This window comes from Candoia aspera, chromosome 3 (genome assembly GCF_035149785.1).
Source record: "Candoia aspera isolate rCanAsp1 chromosome 3, rCanAsp1.hap2, whole genome shotgun sequence".
Classification (NCBI taxonomy): Eukaryota; Metazoa; Chordata; class Lepidosauria; order Squamata; family Boidae; genus Candoia; species Candoia aspera.
Window position 1 is genome coordinate 83,071,106 of NC_086155.1, and position 21,190 is coordinate 83,092,295.

At 35.3% G+C, this 21,190-nt stretch overlaps 1 protein-coding gene across 2 annotated transcripts in view; it reads right to left on the reverse strand.

The window, feature by feature from the left end:
- ZNF644 (zinc finger protein 644) overlaps window positions 1-21,190 on the reverse strand; it is a 57,590-nt gene that overhangs the window by 13,925 nt on the left and 22,475 nt on the right. Inside the window, exons 5-7 of one of the 2 annotated variants that reach the window (XM_063298243.1) lie at window positions 15,837-17,873; window positions 14,861-15,407; window positions 14,074-14,679 (exon numbers count right to left, since the gene is read on the reverse strand). In XM_063298243.1, the coding sequence (XP_063154313.1) occupies window positions 14,074-14,679; window positions 14,861-15,407; window positions 15,837-17,837 (3,154 nt within the window). In that variant the 5' untranslated portion in view covers window positions 17,838-17,873. Of the gene's footprint in view, window positions 1-14,073; window positions 14,680-14,860; window positions 15,408-15,836; window positions 17,874-21,190 lie in introns of those variants that run through there. The other variant, XM_063298244.1, reaches the window with a different exon arrangement.

A 21,190-nucleotide genomic window follows, 5' to 3' on the forward strand; every position in this document is an offset into this window, starting at 1 on the left:
TCTAAAGAAAAATGTTTCCTTGCCACAATGACTATTGCACAGAATATTTTATCAGTTGCCTATGAAATATTGAATTAATTAAGCGTAAACTGCATTTACTTACATCTTGGACTAAAATTAGTTTCAGTGATGATATAATGAAACAGTTACAAGGAGACATGCAGTCAGCTATAGAAAGTCTAAAAATATGTAAATTTTTCTGATTTGGCACACGTTTCCCAGATAAATTTTCAATATGGACAGCAGTTGTGCCCATCATGGAATGTTCTGGACGGAATATTTCTGAGCAGGATATTCTGGAAGCATCCTGATCTTGAAACAGGCCATCCAAGCTTGGACACTTCCAGAATCCTCAGAGCAGCCTATTTCAGGGTCAGAATTAGTCCAAAATGACAGAACGTTTTGGTCACATCTATTGGGCAAAGCAAGTCAAGCTCCTACTGGAACACTCTGACAATCCCTAAATCTCTACCCAAGGGCAGAAATAGGAGAGCTAAATGCTGTAAATATTTGAGGACTGGGAAGCGTTGGGATCCACCAGATCCTCACTTCTGCCTGGGCTACCATCTGCCGCATCTTGTTCTGGAGCTGTCTTTCATCAGATTCCTGAACTTGGAAACACTCTGGAGGCTGGTGGAATGTCAGAAAGAAAAACCAAAGCTAATTGTCAATCAAAGGTCAGAGACCTCTCCAACAATGACAAGTAAATTCAACCAGTCCTATGACTCCTGGAATCATAGGGCCAAGAACCATGCCCTAGAACTATGCAACTGCACTAACAAGAGATAATGTATTTACAAAATGGTTCTGGTCATAATTGCTCTAAGTAAACAATGCCTTCTAAATATTAAATTATTTTTATTATATTAATAGAGACATAACACTTATTATTTCTCTATTAATATAATAATAATTATGCTTATTCTACACAAATGGCATTAACTGATATCAAAGAAGAATATCCCTCTACTCTTATACTTAATATACTTCCATTCTAGCTTCGAATACTTTAGAATTATCAGAATTCTTCACATATAATCTTCAACAAAACTGTAGTGATTCACTAAATAAACAATGAATATTGTGCTACTATATAATATGGGAGATATGTAGTATTAGATATAACCATCCTACACCAATGATGGTAAAAAGAACCTGGGAGAAGTACAAAACGTCATTAAAGTTATCCAGAGATGAATAATACTTTCCTTTTTTAAAAAATATTTTTAATAAGTTTTACAAAGCATATAAAAACTAACACAAACTAATAAAGAGTAGAAGCAGTAAAGAAAGGGGGGAAAAGCAAAAGTGCAAAAAGAAAGAAAAAGAAAAAATAGCAGCTTCTGATTTCCTTTGCAGCAAATATAAGTACAATTATAAAGTTACTATATGTCCTACTCTATGATTACAAAAAAAGCTCACTTTTTTTCCCCATTATCCAGGATCTTTTTTCCCTGAATCATCAAAACCACAAATCATAAGTGCATTTTTTCCCATTTCATGCAAAATGTCTATAAGAGGTTTCCAGTCAACTATAAATGTAGATAATTGTTTTTTCTCTAATCAAAGAATTTAGCCATCTCCACAAGTTCCATCATCTTCACCAACCGTTCCTCCGTTTTAGGTAGTGTCGAACCTTTCCACTTTTGAGCATATAATAGTCTTGCTGCAGTTGTCATATATAAAAACAAAGTTCGATTACCTTTTTCTAGTTGCTTGTCCATTAGTTCCAAAAGAAAAGTCTCTGGTTTTAACCTTTAAAATCTTCTGAATTAATGCATGTACTTGTGTCCATTTTTTTTTCTTTTTTACATGTCCACCAAACATGATGCAATGTCCCTTCATGTTGTTCACATTTCCAGCAAAGATTCAAAATACCTTTATACATTCTAGACAATTTCTCTGGTGGCAAATACCAGCAATACATCATTTTATAAAAATTCTCTTTAAGGCTAGAACATAATATAAATTTCAATCCTTTCAATCACATTATTTTCCTGTTGGTCCATTTGTATATTGTAGCCAAATATTTTAGCTCATTTTATCATATATTCTTTCATTTGTTCTTCTTTGGTCTTATATTTCAGCAAACATTTATACATTTTAGAAATAACATGTTCGTCATTAGTACATAATTCTATTTCAAATTCAGTCTTACTTTGTTCAAAACCATAAAATCTTTTATTCACTTTAAACCTTTCTGTTAACTATGCATAAGAAAACCACTGACAAGAATAACCTTCTGTTATCAAATCTTCTCTTAATTTCATTTTACAATTCCCTTGAGAAAAATCTAGTACATCTCGGTAGGTTAACCATTTGTTTACTTACTATTTCTCATCTATAAAATGCTTTTAGCACTGAAAGCCATAAAGGTGTTTTCAGGTAAAATCTGAGTTTAAATGTATTCTATACTCTAAGAATAGCCCATCTAATATAATGATTTTTAAAGTCTACATTCACCTTAGCTTTATCATATCATAGATATCCATGCCACCCATATCTCAAATCATGACTTTCTAAACCCAGTAACCTTCTATTTCTTATATAACACCCACTTTTTCATCCAAACTAAATAGCAAGCAGCAAAATATAGTTTCAAATCTGGTAAGCCCAATCCTCCTCTTTCCTTCACATCTTGTAATATCTTATATTTAACTCATGACTTTTTCCCTCGCCACACAAATTTAGATAGATCCTAGTCAAAACAGGTATTGTCTAAAACAAAAATAACATTCTGGGTAAAACATTCATATTAATCACAGAAATTCTCCCCATCAGTGCCAATTGTACTTTGTCCCACTGTGACATATCGGTTTTACCTTCATTCCATGTTTTAACATAATTGTTTTGAAATAACATACAATTCATATTTGTTATAGTTATACCCAAATATTTTACCTTTTTCTAAATCTTGAAACCTGTTTTATTCAATTCTATTTGGTCTTGTAACTTCATATTTTTTAATATCTTTGTCTTCTGTTTATTAATCTTGAAGCTTAATGCCCCAAATTCTTCTAAGTTTCTCATTAAAATTTTAATTCCCTTTAAAGGGTCCCTCAAAATCATAACCAAGGCATCTGCGAAAGCTCTTAACTTGTATTACTCTTTTTTAATCTTTACACCTGTGATCCTTTCATCTTTTCTTGTATCTCTATTTAATATTTCAAGAACTAAAATAAAAGAGGAGACAGTGGGCAGCCTTGTATTGTTCCTTTTTGTATCGCACATGGTTTAGTTAAATCTCCATTAATGATTATATGTGTTACTTCACTTTCTGTGAAGTGGAAATTCATCTTACCCATTTTATAAAATTCTCCCCAAAATTCATATATTTCAAAACCTTAAACAATTAAGTCCAGTTCAAATTGACAAAAGCCTTCTCTGTTCTAAAAAGATCAACGTGGCTTGTTTTTTGTTACATTGTTCCAAATATTCTATAATATCCAACACAGTTTTAACATTATCTTTCACCTGTCTTTTAGGTAAAAACCCACATTGATCCTCATGAATAAATTCTTGCAAATTATTTTCAATCTTTCAGCTGAAATCATTGTAACCAACTTAATAGTCATTATTTAATAATGATATGTATGTAATTTCTTACTGAAGTCAAATCTTGTTCCCCTTTAGGTATTAATGTTATATAGGCCTCTTTCAAAGTCTCTGGTATCCTTCCTCCCTGCAGAATAGAATTCATTGTACTTTGTAAAAGCTGCAAAAGTTCATCCTGAAAACACTTATAATACAAACTCAATAGTCCATCTGGTCTAGGCATTTTTCTTGGATTACTCTTTTTAATTGCTTCTGAGACTTCCCTTATCATTATGGATCCATTCATAATTTGTCTTTATTCATCTGTGATCCTCGGTAGATTTTTCAGCAGATGTTTTCTAAGATATTCATCTATTTTCTTCAAGGGGATATCATGTCCTTTATACAGATTAGAATAATATTGATAAAATGTTTTTTGTATGGACTCATTGTCTGTTAGTACAGCAACTCCCTCTTGTAATTTCAGTATCATTTTCTTTTCTCTTTGTAATTTATAAGCCAGCCATTTCCCTGTTAATCTCTCCATAAGTTATTTATAGAAAGTCACTTTATCCTCATTTGGGGCATAAACTCCCAACACCATAGTTTTAACCCCATGTAAATTAACTTCTGCCCCAACAAATCTGCCATGTTCATCAGTTAATACAAGTTCTGGATTTAGTTGAGGGTTAATATAAAAAGTGACTCCATTTTTTTTTTTTAATATCTGCTGAAATAAATTCTTCTCCTAAAGACTTATGGGTCAGATATTTTGTATCTTTTTTTCTAAAAAAATTCTTGCCTTCTGAACAGAGTTCAATCTGAATTATTGCTGTTTAAAAGTAAAAATCACACATTCCAATTTATTGCATCGAAATGAGATCCTTTTCGGTTTTAATTTTTCAACCAAAAAGGAGTATTCTTTTCTCTTATGGAATATCTGATGGGAATCTCTTTCAAAATAATATCAGTATTATCCATTTTCAATCTTGTATTAAAATGCTGTTGCAAGATTTGTTTTCTTTCTCACAAAATGCACCAAGATGGAACATTTCTCAATCTGGCAAATCTAAATTTTATTGTTTAAGTTTTATCAATTCCATTTTCCATATCTTCCTCATCCAGATCCAAAAAATTTGCCAAAACACTGATAAACCTCTAATATTTTCATCTGGAACCTCCAGAATAGCTCTAAATCTCAGACAGAATTCTTTCCAGCAAAGCCAAATTACCCAATTCTCGTTCCAACTCTCTTTGGACTTCTGACTTACTATCTAAAATTTTCACTCTGTCATTGATTTGTTTTACCTATCCAGGTATTTTTTCAACATCTTCTTTCATCTCCTGTCTTAAGTTTTACAAATCTTTCATCCATCCATTTTTCAAAATCATCCATTTTTCCCCCATCTGATCAAATTTATCTACCATTTGTTGAAGAAAATTCTAAAGTACATCTTGTGTAATTGCAGGTTGTTCTAGAAAGCCTCTTCTGCCCTTTCGTCATTTTTCTAGTCGTCATTTTCAATCCAAAAGCAAAAATGCCCCAGGCAAACAAAATAGAAAAAGACAAGCCTCTCTCCTTGCAACCAGAACAGACATCATGTTTCCATGGTAACTAAACATCACGGTCTGAGGGTCTGAGTCACGGTCTGAATCTTTGCCTTATCTTTTCTTATGGAGAACTTCAACTCCCGATCTGGCTGAAAAAACTTTTCCATTTCTGCAGTTTACAGGTGGTCATCACTTAATTACCATAATACAGACCAGAAAACTGGTTAAATGGTGCAGTCATTGAGTGAGTCAGGTGACTGGACCTGATTTTATGACCATTTTTATGACAGCCGTTAAGCGAATCACTGCAGATGCTAAGTGAATCACAGGTTGTTAAGCAAATCACCACAGTAATTAAACGAATCCAGCTTCCCCAATGGACTTGACAGAAATCGGCAAAAAAGGTAATAAATCATGATCATGTGACCGCAGGATGCTGCAAATGGTTATAAATGTGAGCCACCTGCCAAGTGCCTGAATTGCGATCACATGACTATGGGGGTGGTATGACACTTTGCAACAGTCGTTAAGTGAATACAGGTCATAAAGCACTTTTTCCGAGGCTGTTGTAACTTTGGACCTTCGTTAAACGAATCGTTGTTAAGTGAGGACTACCTGTAATCAGAAGGAACAGCCACCTGGAACACATGTGGTTAATCTCCCTTTGATCCAGGGAGATAAAAGCTGGCCAGAAATCACCCTCCCAGCCAGCTTTCAAAACTGCAGTGACTCTCTGTGGTTTGGACAGCGTCAGCCTGCCATTCCCCACCGGAAGCAACTCTCAGGATGAGTAATACTTTCCAAAGGAGATCATTTTTTGGGATGGACTATGGCGTGTTAGTAATACCACCTATGATAAAATAAAAATTATATCTTTGACACAGACTGCCTTAAAATCTACCGAATGAAACTTTCGTGGAATCACAGTTATTCTGGAACTGAACTCCCTGAGCACAGATCCAAGCATAGAATAGAAGTGTAAGATGTTTTGATCTTATGAATCGTTCTGATGAAACGTAACATGGTATCATCTAAGTACTCAGTATCTTGTATTTAGTAGTAGCAAATCATAATAAAATAAGTATAACTATACTGTATTTTGTTCAAAAACCTCCCCTCCCCTTTTTAAAAAGAAATATAGGTTTGATCAAGTTCCTCAATGGGTCACAAGTTCCATTTTGGCCTTTTTTATTTACATTAAGTTCAAATTTCATTTTAAAAAGAGTAACTTATTTCACTTAATATTTATTATAGTTGACTTTTTTCTAAAAAACATTCTAATACTGAGTTTTATTGAGCATGAATTAAGAAAATCAGGGTACTCATTCATTCAGTCCTAGACTGAAATGAAAAGCAAAATATCAAGAATTTTCAGCTCTGCTAGTTCTCCCAACACCAAACTAGCAAAAGCAATGTCATTGTGACTGGAGAGGCCAAGTCTCTAAGCAGCTGTCCAGGGACAGTACAATGTTTGAGGCTGACACTGACAACCCCTATTTTAAAAGCTCATTCAACTGTAGCGTCTATATCTGCCACTGGTCTACTGCCCATTAAGAAAAAAGGGGTATACTGATATTCTTAACAAGCCACAAAATAAACAGACAGACAGTAAAAAAAAAAAAAAAGCCAATGTCTTGCCAGAAGCAATTGTAGCCCTGGGAAGACATTCCATTCAGCATCAATGACTTTGATAGTTGATAGCTCTTCTTCTGCTGAAACACAAAATACAAAAACCTCCTATAGCAACTGTCAAACATAAAATAAAGGTCATTTATGCATATGAATATTTAACTGGGGCACAAAGTAACAAAATGCTCAAAGGAAGTTATGGCCATGGTATTTTCTTTAAAAATGTGCAAGGAAACCAAAAAGTAGTACAAAGTGAAGAAATTATATAATTTTTATTTATTTATTTATTAATCAAATTTAGCCACCGCCCATCTCCCCCAAAAGAGGGACTCTGGGAGGTTTACAATAAAACCAAGCGTGAAATATAAACATTAAAATCTCATAAAACAGTTATTATAAAATACAGTAAATAAATAGAATCCAAGAAAGGTATAAAGTCCAGGCTGGTGGGAGGGACTCTAGGGTGCGAGCCACCCCCAAGAATGGTTATTCACTTTCCTGCCCCAGGCAAGACGGCAGAACCAGGTCTTCAGGGCCTTCTGGAAGGTCAGGAGTGAGGGGGCCTGCCTCACCTCCGGGGGCAAGATATTCCAGAGGGCGGGGGCCACTACAAAGAAGGCCCGTTTCCTGGACCCTGCCAGATGAAATTCTCTTATGGATGGGGTCTGCAACATGCCCTCTCTGGATGATCGGGTGTGGCGGGCCGATGTAATGGGGATGAGACAGTCCCTCAGGTAACCTGGCCCTATGCCATGTAGGGCTTTAAAGGTAATAACCAACACCTTGAATTGGACCCGGAAGCAAACTGGCACCCAGTGCAGCTCGCGCAGCAATGATGTTATATGTGCCAACCAAGGGCAAATATTCGTAAAAATAGCCCGCGCGGCTGCATTCTGGACCAGCTGAAGCTTCCAGATACTCTTCAAGGGTAGCCCCCTGGGAGATAACCAGGGAGTGACTGTTCGGAGGGCTTCACGATCCAGGAACGGGCGTAACTGGCACACAACCCGAAGTTGCGCAAAGGCCCTCCTGGCCACAACTGCCACCTGCTCTTTGAGCAGGAGTCATGAGTCCAGGAGAACCCCCAGATTACGCACTGAGTCTGTCTGGGGCAGTGCAACCCCATCCAGAACTAAGGATGACAATTTCCCAGAAGATGAAGCACCATCAATCCACAGCCACTCCGTCTTACCAGGGTTCAGTTGAAGCCTGTTGTTTCCCATCCAGACCCCCACAGCCTCCAGGCACTGAGAAAGGGCAGTCACTGCATCACTTACCTCACCGGGGATAGAGATATATAATTGGGTATCATCAGCATACTGATGATACCTCAACCCATGGTGACGGATGATCTCACTCAGTGGTTTCATGTAGATGTTAAACAAAAGAGGAGAGAGAACTGAACCCTGCGGCACCCCACAATGGAGGGGTCGAGGGTCGGATCTCTCCTCTCCTATCACCACCGACTGGGACCGGCCCTGGAGGAAGGAGGTGAACCAGCACAGAACTGCGCCGCCCACCCTCAACTCCCTGAGCCATCCCAAAAGGATACCATGGTCGATGGTATCGAAAGCCGCTGAGAGGTCAAGGAGAGCAAGGATGGATGCACTGCCTCCATCCTGCTCCCGCCAGAGATCATCCATAAGTGCAACCAATATAGTTTCTGTCTCATATCCTGGCCTGAAATCTGACTGAAAGGGGTTCAGATAATCCGTTTCATCCAGGACCCTCTGGAGTTGCAACGCCACCACCTTCTCAACCACCTTCCCTAAAAAGGGGAGGTGGGAGACTGGACGAAAATTGTCCAGCACAGTTGGGTCCAGAGATGGCTTCTTGAGGAGGGGGTGCACCAGTGCCTCCTTAAAGGCAACTGGGAACACCCCCTCACTCAAGGATGTATTTACCATCGCTTGGACCCAACCACACGTCACTTCCCGAGCTGCCTTCACTAGTCAGGAGGGGCATGGATCTAAATGACAGGTGGTGGCATTCACAATCTGGAGGATCCTGTCCACTTCCTCGGGTCCAACAGGATCAAACTGCTCCCAGATAACAAGGCTAAAACGTTCCCAGGGTATCTCCACAGACCCTGCTTCACGCATGGAGTCCAACTTAGACTGGATCCGGTCTATAATGCACAAACCAGTATGACCTTTGATGCCAAAGGCATATTTTCATAACAATCATTTAAACAATTTGTTGTTTATTTCTTAAACTGCAACTGAATTTTAAAAATTGCAGATAACATTGAAAGTATAAAATAGTCTCAAAATACACTGATGCCATTATACTGCTTCAAATCTGCACAGGAAAACACAAGTTTTCTTCACCTATGTTACCTATGCTAAAACTGCAGTACAGAGACTAAAGTATTTCCACTTCCTGTACAGAGTTAGGAAAAAAATAAAAGTTTTGGATTTGTACAAATTAAACCATACTGTAAAAATCTGTTGCCATCTTCTATCTGTTAGCAGTCTGTTCCTTAGATTGCTAAGGAACTCAACTCTTTCCCTTTCTAATGATATTTTGGCACTAAGCTCCTATCATCACTGGCCAATGCTGGCTAGATTGAAATCTAACATACTCTGGAGAGCCCAGATTCTTTATTCCTGTTTTACAAAATGTCCACACAAATTTTAATTTAGATAGGCATTTATTACGGATATGCAAACTGTAGGCAATTTGCTTTAATGAGATGCTTTAGCTCATGGAAATATACTTAACAGAGGTTTCTGCCTATTGCTGTACAGAAGCCAGTTACCAGCTGCTTTGCCCTAGAAAGGGGTCCTTGCTCAAGTATCTAGTGAAATAAAGACCCTCCAAAGACCTGCATAATACTAGTATTTACATCCTACTCTTCAATGCTACCATCAGTGTACAAAATCTGCCAATTATTAATGATTCAGTAATTTAATATATTTCTGTATCACTTTACATAAAGAAGTAATACTTTTAAATAGTTTACATAAACTATATGCATTAGAAGATGGGGAAAAGAAATATATATTTATTTATTAAGAGTAATTCTATATTTATATATTGTATTTATATTGTATATTTGTTGTTTTAATTGATTATTTTATTGTAAACCGCCCAGAGTCCCCCGCTGAGAGGAGATGGGCGAGGACGAAAGAAAGAAAGAAAGAAAGAAAGAAAGAAAGAAAGAAAGAAAGAAAGAAAGAAAGAAAGAAAGAGTAAAGCAATCCTATTCATTCATATGCAGTGCTCATCGTTGATAAGATCACTTGAGTTTCCAGTGAGAAAGTTAACTCTAGGAGCCCTCTAAAATGATGTACATATCCTTGCTAAAGTTAAATCCCATTTAAAACACACAGAATCCCTAGTTCTCACAATCAAGGAGTCACCTATGTGTGTTTCCATACTGTCAAGGTTCTTCCTCAGTTTATTAGCAATAATACACCCATAACTGAGTTCAGACAACAGTTCAGAATACGAGCAGCTTCTCCTAACTCTGACGTTATAAAGCTGAATGTCATTGGTATATTAAAGACATCCTGCCCACTCCCAAATTGTAATTTGCCCCCAAGAACTTCAGTTAGATATTAAACTCCAACAGCAACAAAATAGAAACATCCACTGCATAGCTGCCAGTATGCTGCAAGCATGAATGGAGCCTTTATTACACAGTGACTTCATCCTCCAATTTAAAGAAATAATCTAGTAGAATACTGTTATTAACAAAAGGAAATGCCTCTAAAACATTTACAGTACTTTCCCAGAGGAGATCATCCATTGATGAGATTAAGACTGACTATGTTCCAAGACCAAAAAGGGTTGAGAGAATGTCTTTCAAGCAGTTGCAGACACCTTGCTCCCCAAAGTGGTGTCTGTGACTGCCAGCAGTCAGCTAATCCTCTATGTCCAAGGATACAGACTGGAACTAGCAGCAGTTCTTACGCCATGTTCCTTGCCAAGCAATTTAGCTTCACTGAACAAACCTAGTAATTTCAAAGTGGCAGTGCTGGCATTCTTACTTGAGAAAAAAAAAGTTCATATACTACACATCTGATTATTCCAATACTTCATGAATTTTGTTTGCTGTCTAATAGTGGGTCAAACTGTTCCACATGAAATCCCACTACATTTAAAATCCAACTCATAGTACAACTTATTAACACACACAAACACACACACACCAGATATAACTGTAATGTTACTATTACTTGCCTGTCCAACAGGTTGAAAAAATTATATATAACAAATATGAGAAAGTAATGGAGTTTTGATTGAACATGATGTACTGACAATTGTACAAACCACATAATTGCCTGTGTTTACTTTGATATTAATTCACCTAAAGAATGAGTTGTAATAATTGATAAGGATTCTGGATCAAAACTGGCAAATTCCTTTAATTAGAAATTCAGCTCCTTTTGCATTTAGCCAGAAAACAAAGACCATTCAGCCCTGAACTGTTCATATACATGAAAATAATGCTTGATAAAAAAAGAAAAGAAAACAATTCATGAAAAAATGGGATAGCAACATACATTTATATGTTGCTATAATTCTGTTTTTAAATTCAACTTGTTTCAGAGAATTTTAAATGTCAACTGAATTAGCATATGAATTTTTCAAGTCTGATGAGGAAAATGTAGATAGACAGACTTGAATTTACATCTGTAACAAACATACCTGTCCCAGTCAAAAGTCCAGCACTCTTCTTTCGTGCATAAGCGCGCAAGTGGTTGGACAGGCTAACAGCACTTGTAAACGCCGTATTGCAATGCACACATGTTCTAAGCTTCACAGGCATACCTATCATTCAAAAGAAAACTATAATCCAGTTCTCTCTTTAAAAGTGAAACTCTCAAAGCTTTTTGAAAAATCCTGTATTAAAAGTTGTTTTTAAGTATGTTCAGTGCATCAATGCAATTGTTTCTTAAGGAAGGATCTAGCTCATGGCTATTACTCTCATATGTGACACAAAACATGCTTTTGGGTAAGAAAAATGAAAGGCATGATTTGAATCCCTAAGCTTTGCTGAATTTAACAACTATTATCACTTTCCTGCTGATCTTCACATTACAGAGACTTCTTTCCTAACCCCAAAATACAATTCTGTGATTTGAATAGCACTGTTCTGTTAAGAAGTTTGAAAGCTTGCAACATTCCCAATAAAGAGAATTAGAAAGTCTAGTTGACAAAGTGGTAATTAAAGTGTTTTACCCACAAGACTGTAAAAGGCTCAGTACTAAATTAGGTTGCTGATGAAGGCTTGGAGAAAAAGGTGGTAAAACACACCACTGCACAGCTGTTAGACAAAACATTTTGTTCGGTGCATTTTATCTTCATTACTCTGAATGCGCAATCAATAATGAAAGTTAATGACCTGTAGTTTTTGCTAAAATCTTTGTGCTAAATAAATGATCAACAAACATCTTAGTTATCACAGAAAAGAACACAAAGTGAAGCAATACAAAACTACATCAGACAAAAAAAACCACTGCCAATGGTTTCTCCTTAACTGTAATTCCATACACATATAAAGTTTAGTCTTAGACAATACTGTCAGTAATTTTTTTCACACTGTTCACATTTCAGTATGTTAGATAAAATGGGATGCTTTTTAGAAATAATTTTTAGATGTACTCAACACAAAAACTGTTTCAGATATTTTAAATGTATTATTGCTTGAAAAGAGGGTTACAAAGCTTTAATAACTGAAGTAGCAGTATAAATTAACAATCAAATCCCATGTTAATTGGAATTAAAGGGTCTATTAATAACAGTTGGCATTATGCAATTTGCTTTATTATTTTTGAATGAAGCCTAGGAGATAGTGCTACTCAGTATTAAGCAGCATAACACAAAATATCGAATACTTTATTTTTAGCAAACTATTATCTAACTGACAGGCTTTATTGGGCTACCTCCTATCTTAAAGAAATTCACTGCATTATTCATGCAGTTCATATTAACTCATCTTTTCAGCCCCTTGTAGTTACTTAAGACAGGTTTTCCTGTAAAGCTAGGTTATCAACCTAGATGAAAGTAAAAGCATCATCAGCAGTCTCATGTACTGTACCTGGTGATTTACTGTGTAATTTCAGACTGCAAGTAGAGAATCAAACACTTGAATGCGTTCCCATTTAAAACAAACCATTTTAACTGCAACAAGTGTTATATATGGATACATTTAATCCATATAAACATTAGACATAAGCAGATCCTTCAACAGGACTCTTCATTTCACATATCCAACATACTCTATTGGATCCAGAGTATGACAATACACACATGCTCAGAAAACTTCAAGAGTGTCAAGCTGCCGAGTTCAGCCTTTGAGCAATGCAGATTTTCATAATTTCATGGCACAAATCGAGAGAGGCAGTTTGTTCACTGAAAGATCTGCACAGGCCTAATACACATTTGGTTTCCCCACCTGCAATCTGTAGTGGTACAACAAGCAAATCACATGAATCTACTGATCATGTAATGTCTTCCAGTGACAGTCTGACTGCTGCATCATACTGCACTACTGAAAGACCCATAAAACAACATCATGCACTTTCGCCGCAATTACACACACACAAAAATACTCAAACTAGAGCAAGAAATTATGATAGCGGGAATACGCATTATGCAGAGGTATTGTCAAAGAACTCCAGCATAATCTCTGACAACTAAGATTGAAAGACATATTTAAGAAGAGCATTCTAAACTATACTAGAGACTATGAAATAGTGTAAAGACTGAAATTACTGACCCAATTTCTAAGAAAATCTTCATTAAAAAAAAGTGAGATTTTGTAGCAGAACTTTAATGGGAAACTGTATATCAACTGAGCTACAGCTACCACAGATGCATTGCTAGGACAGATATAACCTAACAATAGCTCAAACCACACATCACCCATTTAACCAATCAGGCATGCGTTAACTTAAGGGAAATGCTGACATTCTTACTGCAGATAAAGAAACAATGATGTCTCAGCTATTTTCAGTTGTTTGAGTGCCAATACATTCTATAATGTATTATTTACTAATTATCATTTATTCTATTTCTATCCTTTCTACCTAGAGGAAACTCGACACATAATAAAAATAAAACATAAAAAGTTAAAGAGATGTTCATGTATCCATTTTGTATTATCCCTCAGTAACTACAAAGCAAAACAGTTTTCTATTCAGAACTTGGTCTGCAAGTTCAACAGACAGGTAAATTTTGGTATGAAATATTTTTTTCCTGACAAGAACTTTGCAAAGGAAAAAAAAGCTTCAATAAGAATTGATTTTAGAATAAGAAATACATACAGATACAAACATATGTATTAACATAGATTCCAATTACTAAAACCGAATGGAATAGCAGTTACTAAAAAAAAAAAATTCTTACCTGACTGTACAGTCAAATCCATTTTTTGTGGTTGATACATCAAAGGACTGTCTTCATCTAATGGAAGAACACATTTTTGAACAAACCTCTTTCTTGCAGTTTGATTATGGATCTTTTGAGGAGAGATATCAAAATTTCTTTCTTCTCCCATCCTTTTATTTTTCAAGAGTTCTATCAGTGTAAGTGACTGGGTTTTTTTTTCATCATGCAGTACTGATTTTGCTTCATCACATTCATTGAGGCAACTCAGCCTTTCTTCCTCTGATGCAGACACCGATATATCTTCAGTCTTTAGGCCATTGCGGTATGCTTCAAGAGGTATAACATTTTGAGACAAAAAGTCATCATTTGATGGAAGTTTCTGAGCAACAAATGGTCTGGGAATAACACGGCGATTGTTCAATGCCTTAAGGATTTTTTCGTATTTTTCTTCATTTTGCATCATTTCATTTAGAACACAGATTGGAGATTTATGTGCATCCCATTTGGTTTTACCAAGCCTTTTTAGGTGTCCTCGCACATGATTAGATAATCCAATTTTAGTGTCAAACCAACCTCCACAGAGCTGGCATGTGTGTTCTGTAGAACTTTCAGATTTCTCAATTGCTACAAAGAAAAATGAGCGATTTATCCTTTGCCAGACATTAAGATGAAGCTTACTTAAAACATATACATTAAAGCTTTCAAACAAGAGAATAAAAGAAAGTCAGGACATTGTCAAATTAGCTTATATTCACATTATTCTACATTTCTTGCATGCTGAAAACATACTGAAGAAAAATCTTACCTTTTCGAACTCGTTTCACGGGGGTTCCCGTCACAGTTCTTTTGAAATGCTGCATTTTGTCACTTGTAGCTATCTGCTCAGGTGAGACAACATGGCGGGCTTCATAACTTAACCCCGCTCTGTGAAGATGCCCGCGGACATGATTAGACAATCCAACACCAGTTTCAAAAGTTGCTGGACAATATGGACAGTTTTTTTTCTCAAGTGATAAATCAGTCCAGTGAAAAACTGAATTATGCTTTGGCAATGTTGTACCTATGTTTTCTAAATTATGATGATCTTGGAAATCATGCAGGTAATTGTTACCTTCTCCATCTTCATAATATTCAAAATAAAATCCATCATTTTGTTCATATCTAAGAGACGATTTACCACCACCTTCTTCTTCCATTTTACCTTTAAATAAAGGGAACAGGTTTACATGGTCCTGATTAATATCACTGTAAGAGCCATCCTCCACAGACCGTGTAGTGTAATCACACAGTTCAACATTATCCCATGAACTTTCATCCTCCGTTTCATAGCTGTCTTTTTTCCCAGCAAGTTTCTGCAAAACAACAACAGTCATTTTATGTAGAATGCCTGGATAACTGTCCAAATCATCTCCTGTTACAGAGCCTTCCCTTTTGGGCCTTTTAATCAATTTTTTTACAGTTACATGCTTATTTTTATAGACTCTTGGTCTTTTTGCATCACAGTTAAGAGAATCCATAATAAATATATTATGAGAATTATTTGAAGACAATAAATGTAACAACCTGACAGATCTTGTAGCTTCCTTTTAAGTGTAAAAAATAAGGACTGCTAGATTTCTTAATCCTATGTGTGCCATGTTTGTATATATATATAAATACTTACTGCTAATTTTGATACTAGTTTTTAGGTTTCCTGCATGATGTAAATATTTAGGGTTTTGGCCAGTGCTATTTCTATTCAAAATAAACTTGTCTGCAGAGCTTTGACTATACACACTTACAGCTGACTGTGCAACGCTTTTCCGAGCCTTCTGTATCCTGGGGGGTCTCTTGTGGAGTTTTGCAAAGTTACTCGTCTGGAATGCAGAGCCAAATGGTCGTTTTATATCTTGTTTTAAAACAGAGGTCTTTGGAAAGGCAGATGCTTGTTTGATTAAATGTTTAGTCCTGCTACCAAAATCTAAAGCTTCTTCTATACCAAGGCTTTTTCTTTTATCTAGTCTAAGGCGACTACCAAAGGGATCTATACAAGCTGATGGATGCAAGTATTCCATGTGCTTTTTTAAAATGCTTCGGGCTGATGTGGTGAATGGACACATTTTACACATGTACTCAGCTGTCTTTTTTGAGGATTCCATATAGGAATCTTTCACTAATGCCTTTTTGTGTGTTTTTCTCTGTGTTATGTCTGTAGTGATCAATGAACATTTCACTACTGCCCCATGAGCAAGCCCTCGATGGCATTCAAGTTCATTCTCTGTCACAGCCATAAAGTTACATTCTTCACAGCAGTAGTACCTTTTATCTTTTTCATGGGTTTTAGCATGCTGCACAAAGGTTTTGGGACAATTGGTGCCAAATACACATTGTGGACACTGTAACCGTGCACTCCTACCCTCATCCTGAAGTTCTTTTAACTCACGAATTTCCTCCATCAATTTCTGTCTTCTTTCCTGATGAATTATCATATGTTTAAGAAGGGAATTGCGGTCTCTAAAGGTCCGGCCACATTCCCTACATGCATAAGGCCTCGAAACATTTAAATGACGAAAGTGCCTATTGCCATCCAAGTGATACATCATGTGCCTGTGCAGGTGCTTTTTTTCCCTAAAATTCACATTGCACTTTGTACAGGGATAAAAAGATGGCTCATCAGAACTGAAATTAGATGGTGATTCTAAGTCATCTTGTTCACATTTGTTTAATAAAGTATTAGAAAGAAAAGTGCTACTGTGAACATGGGAAATATCATCTGCACATTTATTACTTGGATTATAAATCAATTGTTGGATGGCATCCACAACTTCCAATTCCTCATCTGTAGATTCAGGCTTTACTCTTGCTAGTGAATATTTTTGTGATTCCATTACTTGTACATTCTCACTCTGCTCCAAAAACTCAACATCTAGTGATTCAGAATTGTCAGGAATATAATTTGATTCATTAAAACAGTCCTCAGTATAACGAGTTATTTTGCTAACATCCATCTTTCTTTTTCTCCTTTTCTGTATGCCAACTTTAGGTTGAACTGGTGACTCTTCTACAGTTTCTTCATTTGTCATAAGGAATTCTATGAATTCTTTCTGTGGATCCCAGTTTATATCACTTTCTGATCTGAAGTCACCTGCGGCTGAGGAAATCCCTGTTAGTTTATTACCATCATCTTTTCCTAATGAACTTCTACTATCCTCACACACATCTACTTGGCTTACTAAAGTGCTATCTGATTTTATGCTTTTTCCTATTGATGGCTCTATGTCACAAGCAACTGAAGCAGAGGGAGGTAGATTTTTCATGGAATGTGATAGGTTCTTAGCATGTGCTGCTTCAGGTAACAAAAACAAAACTGGGCTTGAATTTTGGGTTGATGGTTTTGTGGGAAGCTGAAGATCATGTACCACTGTGACAGATGAACAAGAATCTGCTTGATGGCCCACAGCTTGTGCATTCATTAATGAAATGCTGCCTTTTTTCATAATGGAAATCTTAGTTAAACTGGAGTGTGAAACTGGTCCATTAACAGAAGTTTCTGTAGGCAGAACGAAATTTTCACTAGAAACAGTAGGAGCCCCAGTATGTATAAATGTAGATGTTTGGCCCCCACTTAAGGCGTTTTCAGACTTGTCTGTTGATAGGTCTTCAGGCAAAGTTAATGTATTATTCTGAAATGATGTTTCACTCTCTTTTAATTTGGGAATGCCACTCTTCTCAGAGATGAAATTACTGTCATCTAGCAGTCCTTTAGCACCAATAATCTCAGTGTTGATTTCTGCCTCATCCATACTGCTGACATTCTCTGTCCATTAAGCACATTTATTCTGAAGTAAAAAATAAAGAGAACCAGATTAGAATGCACATAGATACAGCCGAGAAAGACAACTCTTATAGCTTAATAGTTTTTAAAATTAAGCATGATCATTCAAAAATATTCTTATGTCACAAAAAGCGATACACACCCACATTAATGAAGTGATTAATGATTTCAGAAGTGTACCAAGTTCTAAAATTCAAATTCAATGTAGAGTTACAGATCAGAGCTTTGCAAATTATTCAAAAGAGATACTTTGAAGTGTACACAAAGCATCTCTTTTTAAACAGTTAAAGCACCTTCATGTAGCTAGCTACATATGTATGTTGTCTGGAAGCACCTCTTCTGATGAGCTTACATAGCCCTATTATAAATGCTACTTCCACCAAACTAAAATCAAGAAACACTGTATGTTTACCAGAATAAAACATCATATTATAATATATATAGTTTGGTAGCAAAGCATCACTCATTTTATGTACTGAATTTAACACACATTTCCATCCAAAAAGATACTTTAACTAGCTAATGAGGAAAAAAAAGATAAAAATAAGGATTACAAATAAATTCAGCAATGTCTAGTGGATCATCAATTCTCAATTTCTGTTTAAAATTACATTTGGAGAACATATTGTGAATTTAGTGAAACATACTACAAAGAAATTTAGGGTTACATATATCAAATAGCCCCCAGTCCACTCACATGCTGCTTAGAATTGGACAATTGGAATTGGACAAATCATCATCTAAGCTGATGATGAAGTACTTTTGATGTTTGCTATATTTTTTTGAAATAACTAGTTCCCAGTCCCAATTACAGTAGTTAACCATGGACTACCTGTAATTAGATGCAAGATTTATGAAAATATTTAAAAGTTTTTGCTGTATTATCAGACATTGATTTTGCCTGTACCCATTCATGCCCTCCTCCTCATACAGCTACCTTAAAGCCAATCATTTCATCTTCCTGTATGGTAGGCCTACCTAATAACACAATACTCTGTGATTTAATTTGAAAATATTTTAGACAATTTTTTAAAAAAAAATCTAGATATTTTAAATACATCTTAAGTCAAACATGTTAAATATAAAAGATAATTAAAATACAGTTAGTACTGCTCTCTCTTACATAATAGCTATGTCAGAACTATGCTTTAAATATAGTCTAAATATTGGATTATCAGCATTTCCATATAAAATATTGAAAATAGAGTAATACATATGTAAGGATGAAATATCCTACACTGTTATGGTCTCCATTAGATAAACTTGCTTCCAATATTTTCACTTTTAGAATTCACTGCAATTTTATATTAGTAAGTCTACAAAAGAACAAAAATAAATTTCTAACAAATTATATAGAGAGTGTTATCACTATAAAAATGACAGTAATGCTGCATCCCATATAACTAGAAAATCATATGCACAGAAATTTAAAAATGGGAACAGCAAGCTCAAGCAGAAGTATAATATTGCAAATAAAATAAAAAGTGAAATCCAAGGCATCACGTTACCATTCTTCAATATATTAGAGAAATTATTTAGATTTCTAGGATATTTATGCTGTAAGAAGATTTGTATTTTCTCCAGCTTATGACATTCACAGACCTAGACAAATATATGCTCAGTCAATTTGAGAAACTATATTAGCTTTTCTCAACAGGAAGCAACGTTGTTAACAAAGTGGTAAATTCAGTGTTAATGAGTGGCTTCACTGTTGCCACCTCTGAGGTAAAACCTTTATTGTTCCATGTTCCACCCATCTGTTCTGGTGTTAGGGGTTCAAAGAAAGAACAGACGCTTCCCATTTAAAGCAACTTTATTAGTACCCCCTGAACAGCAGGGTAGTAAACTAAAAATATTATATTTGCTTCAAAAATGCAGTTATCATTTTCAGAATGACTTCAAGAAAAACTTCCCTAAGTTTGCATGAAAATACCAAGCCGTACTACTAACTCTAATACAAGGATTCTTTTGTGTGCAAAATTGAAAATTACAATGGACAATATTATTTTTTTGATAATTACTCAGTTATGTTCTGTAAATACTATGTAAAATTTTATTCACGCGCAACAACGCCTGTTCAGTTGACATTTAATTTAACTGGATAAAATGTTCTGAAGCTCAAACAATTAGATAAAATAGTCAGAAAAAAACATCAATTTAAGAATATAACTGTGTATCACTTTTTTCAAGAATCAGTTAACTAATGTAGCAAATTCAGAGCTCACCATCCATAAGTCACATTTTTTAAACTGCAGTTTTCTTATCTAAGTTATTGTTAATTTATACAGACAGAATGTATTATATCATCCATCACAAATTGCTGACTTCAGCATGTTAGTGCCTTTTATAGGACATTTCCAACACTTCTAATTGTGCCCTGAAATACCCTGGAAATCTGGGGTGCAGATTCTGACACTTGATTAAAAATTCAAACGTTGTTTATTTCATAGCAGATCTGGATTAAAGTTTCTAACTTTAATCACAGGATAGATTACACTACATAACGTTCTTTTCAGGTCATACTAATTCTAATTTAACAATAGAAACACAAACCAATTAATTCAGTAGACTCAGTTTATGTATATAACTATCATATGTTATTTCAGCATTCAACATTCACTTTAGATTACAATTTAGAAAGAATATCTGAATATAAAAAGTGCTATATTTAAGAAATTATCAAATGCCATAAATTTTATTACACAGTAAAAGTGTTCAAATTAGCTCCATCCTAATTTGAATTATTGCTGATTTAGAAAATTAATCTGATGCTTTGATTCAAATAGGATCAGTTCAACTGTATGGATAAATTAAACAGGTAAATGTAAAAACTCACGAGTTAAATCTCCAAATCTAATTTTTAAATAGTCCTATTATACAGGTGTAACATTAGCAAAATCAAGTTGTGCAGATGAGTTATAAAATAAGGTAATACACAATCCACACTATCTCCTTAAAGTTTTATGAAGTGTATAACCCCCATTCTTCCATGCCAACAATGGAAGTATTTTTCCCTTCTGGGTTTAAAAAAAAATAAATTTACAAAACATTGATGACAAATGATAAAACACTATATGACAAGTATATTAAAATGAATATATTTATTTCCCTTACATTAATGCACTTCCAAACTTCTCTGTATATACTTCTAAAATAAGATGACACAATTATTTAAAAATCATTTAGCCATGGTCTTTTTTTTTTTGTCACTGAAGGAATTACAAATTCAGGAGCAGTTATGACATCAGATATGCATACTGACATAATGGATTCCTTCCCTCCACATTCTAAATATGTAGTAGCACCAAGATATGGCTGGCT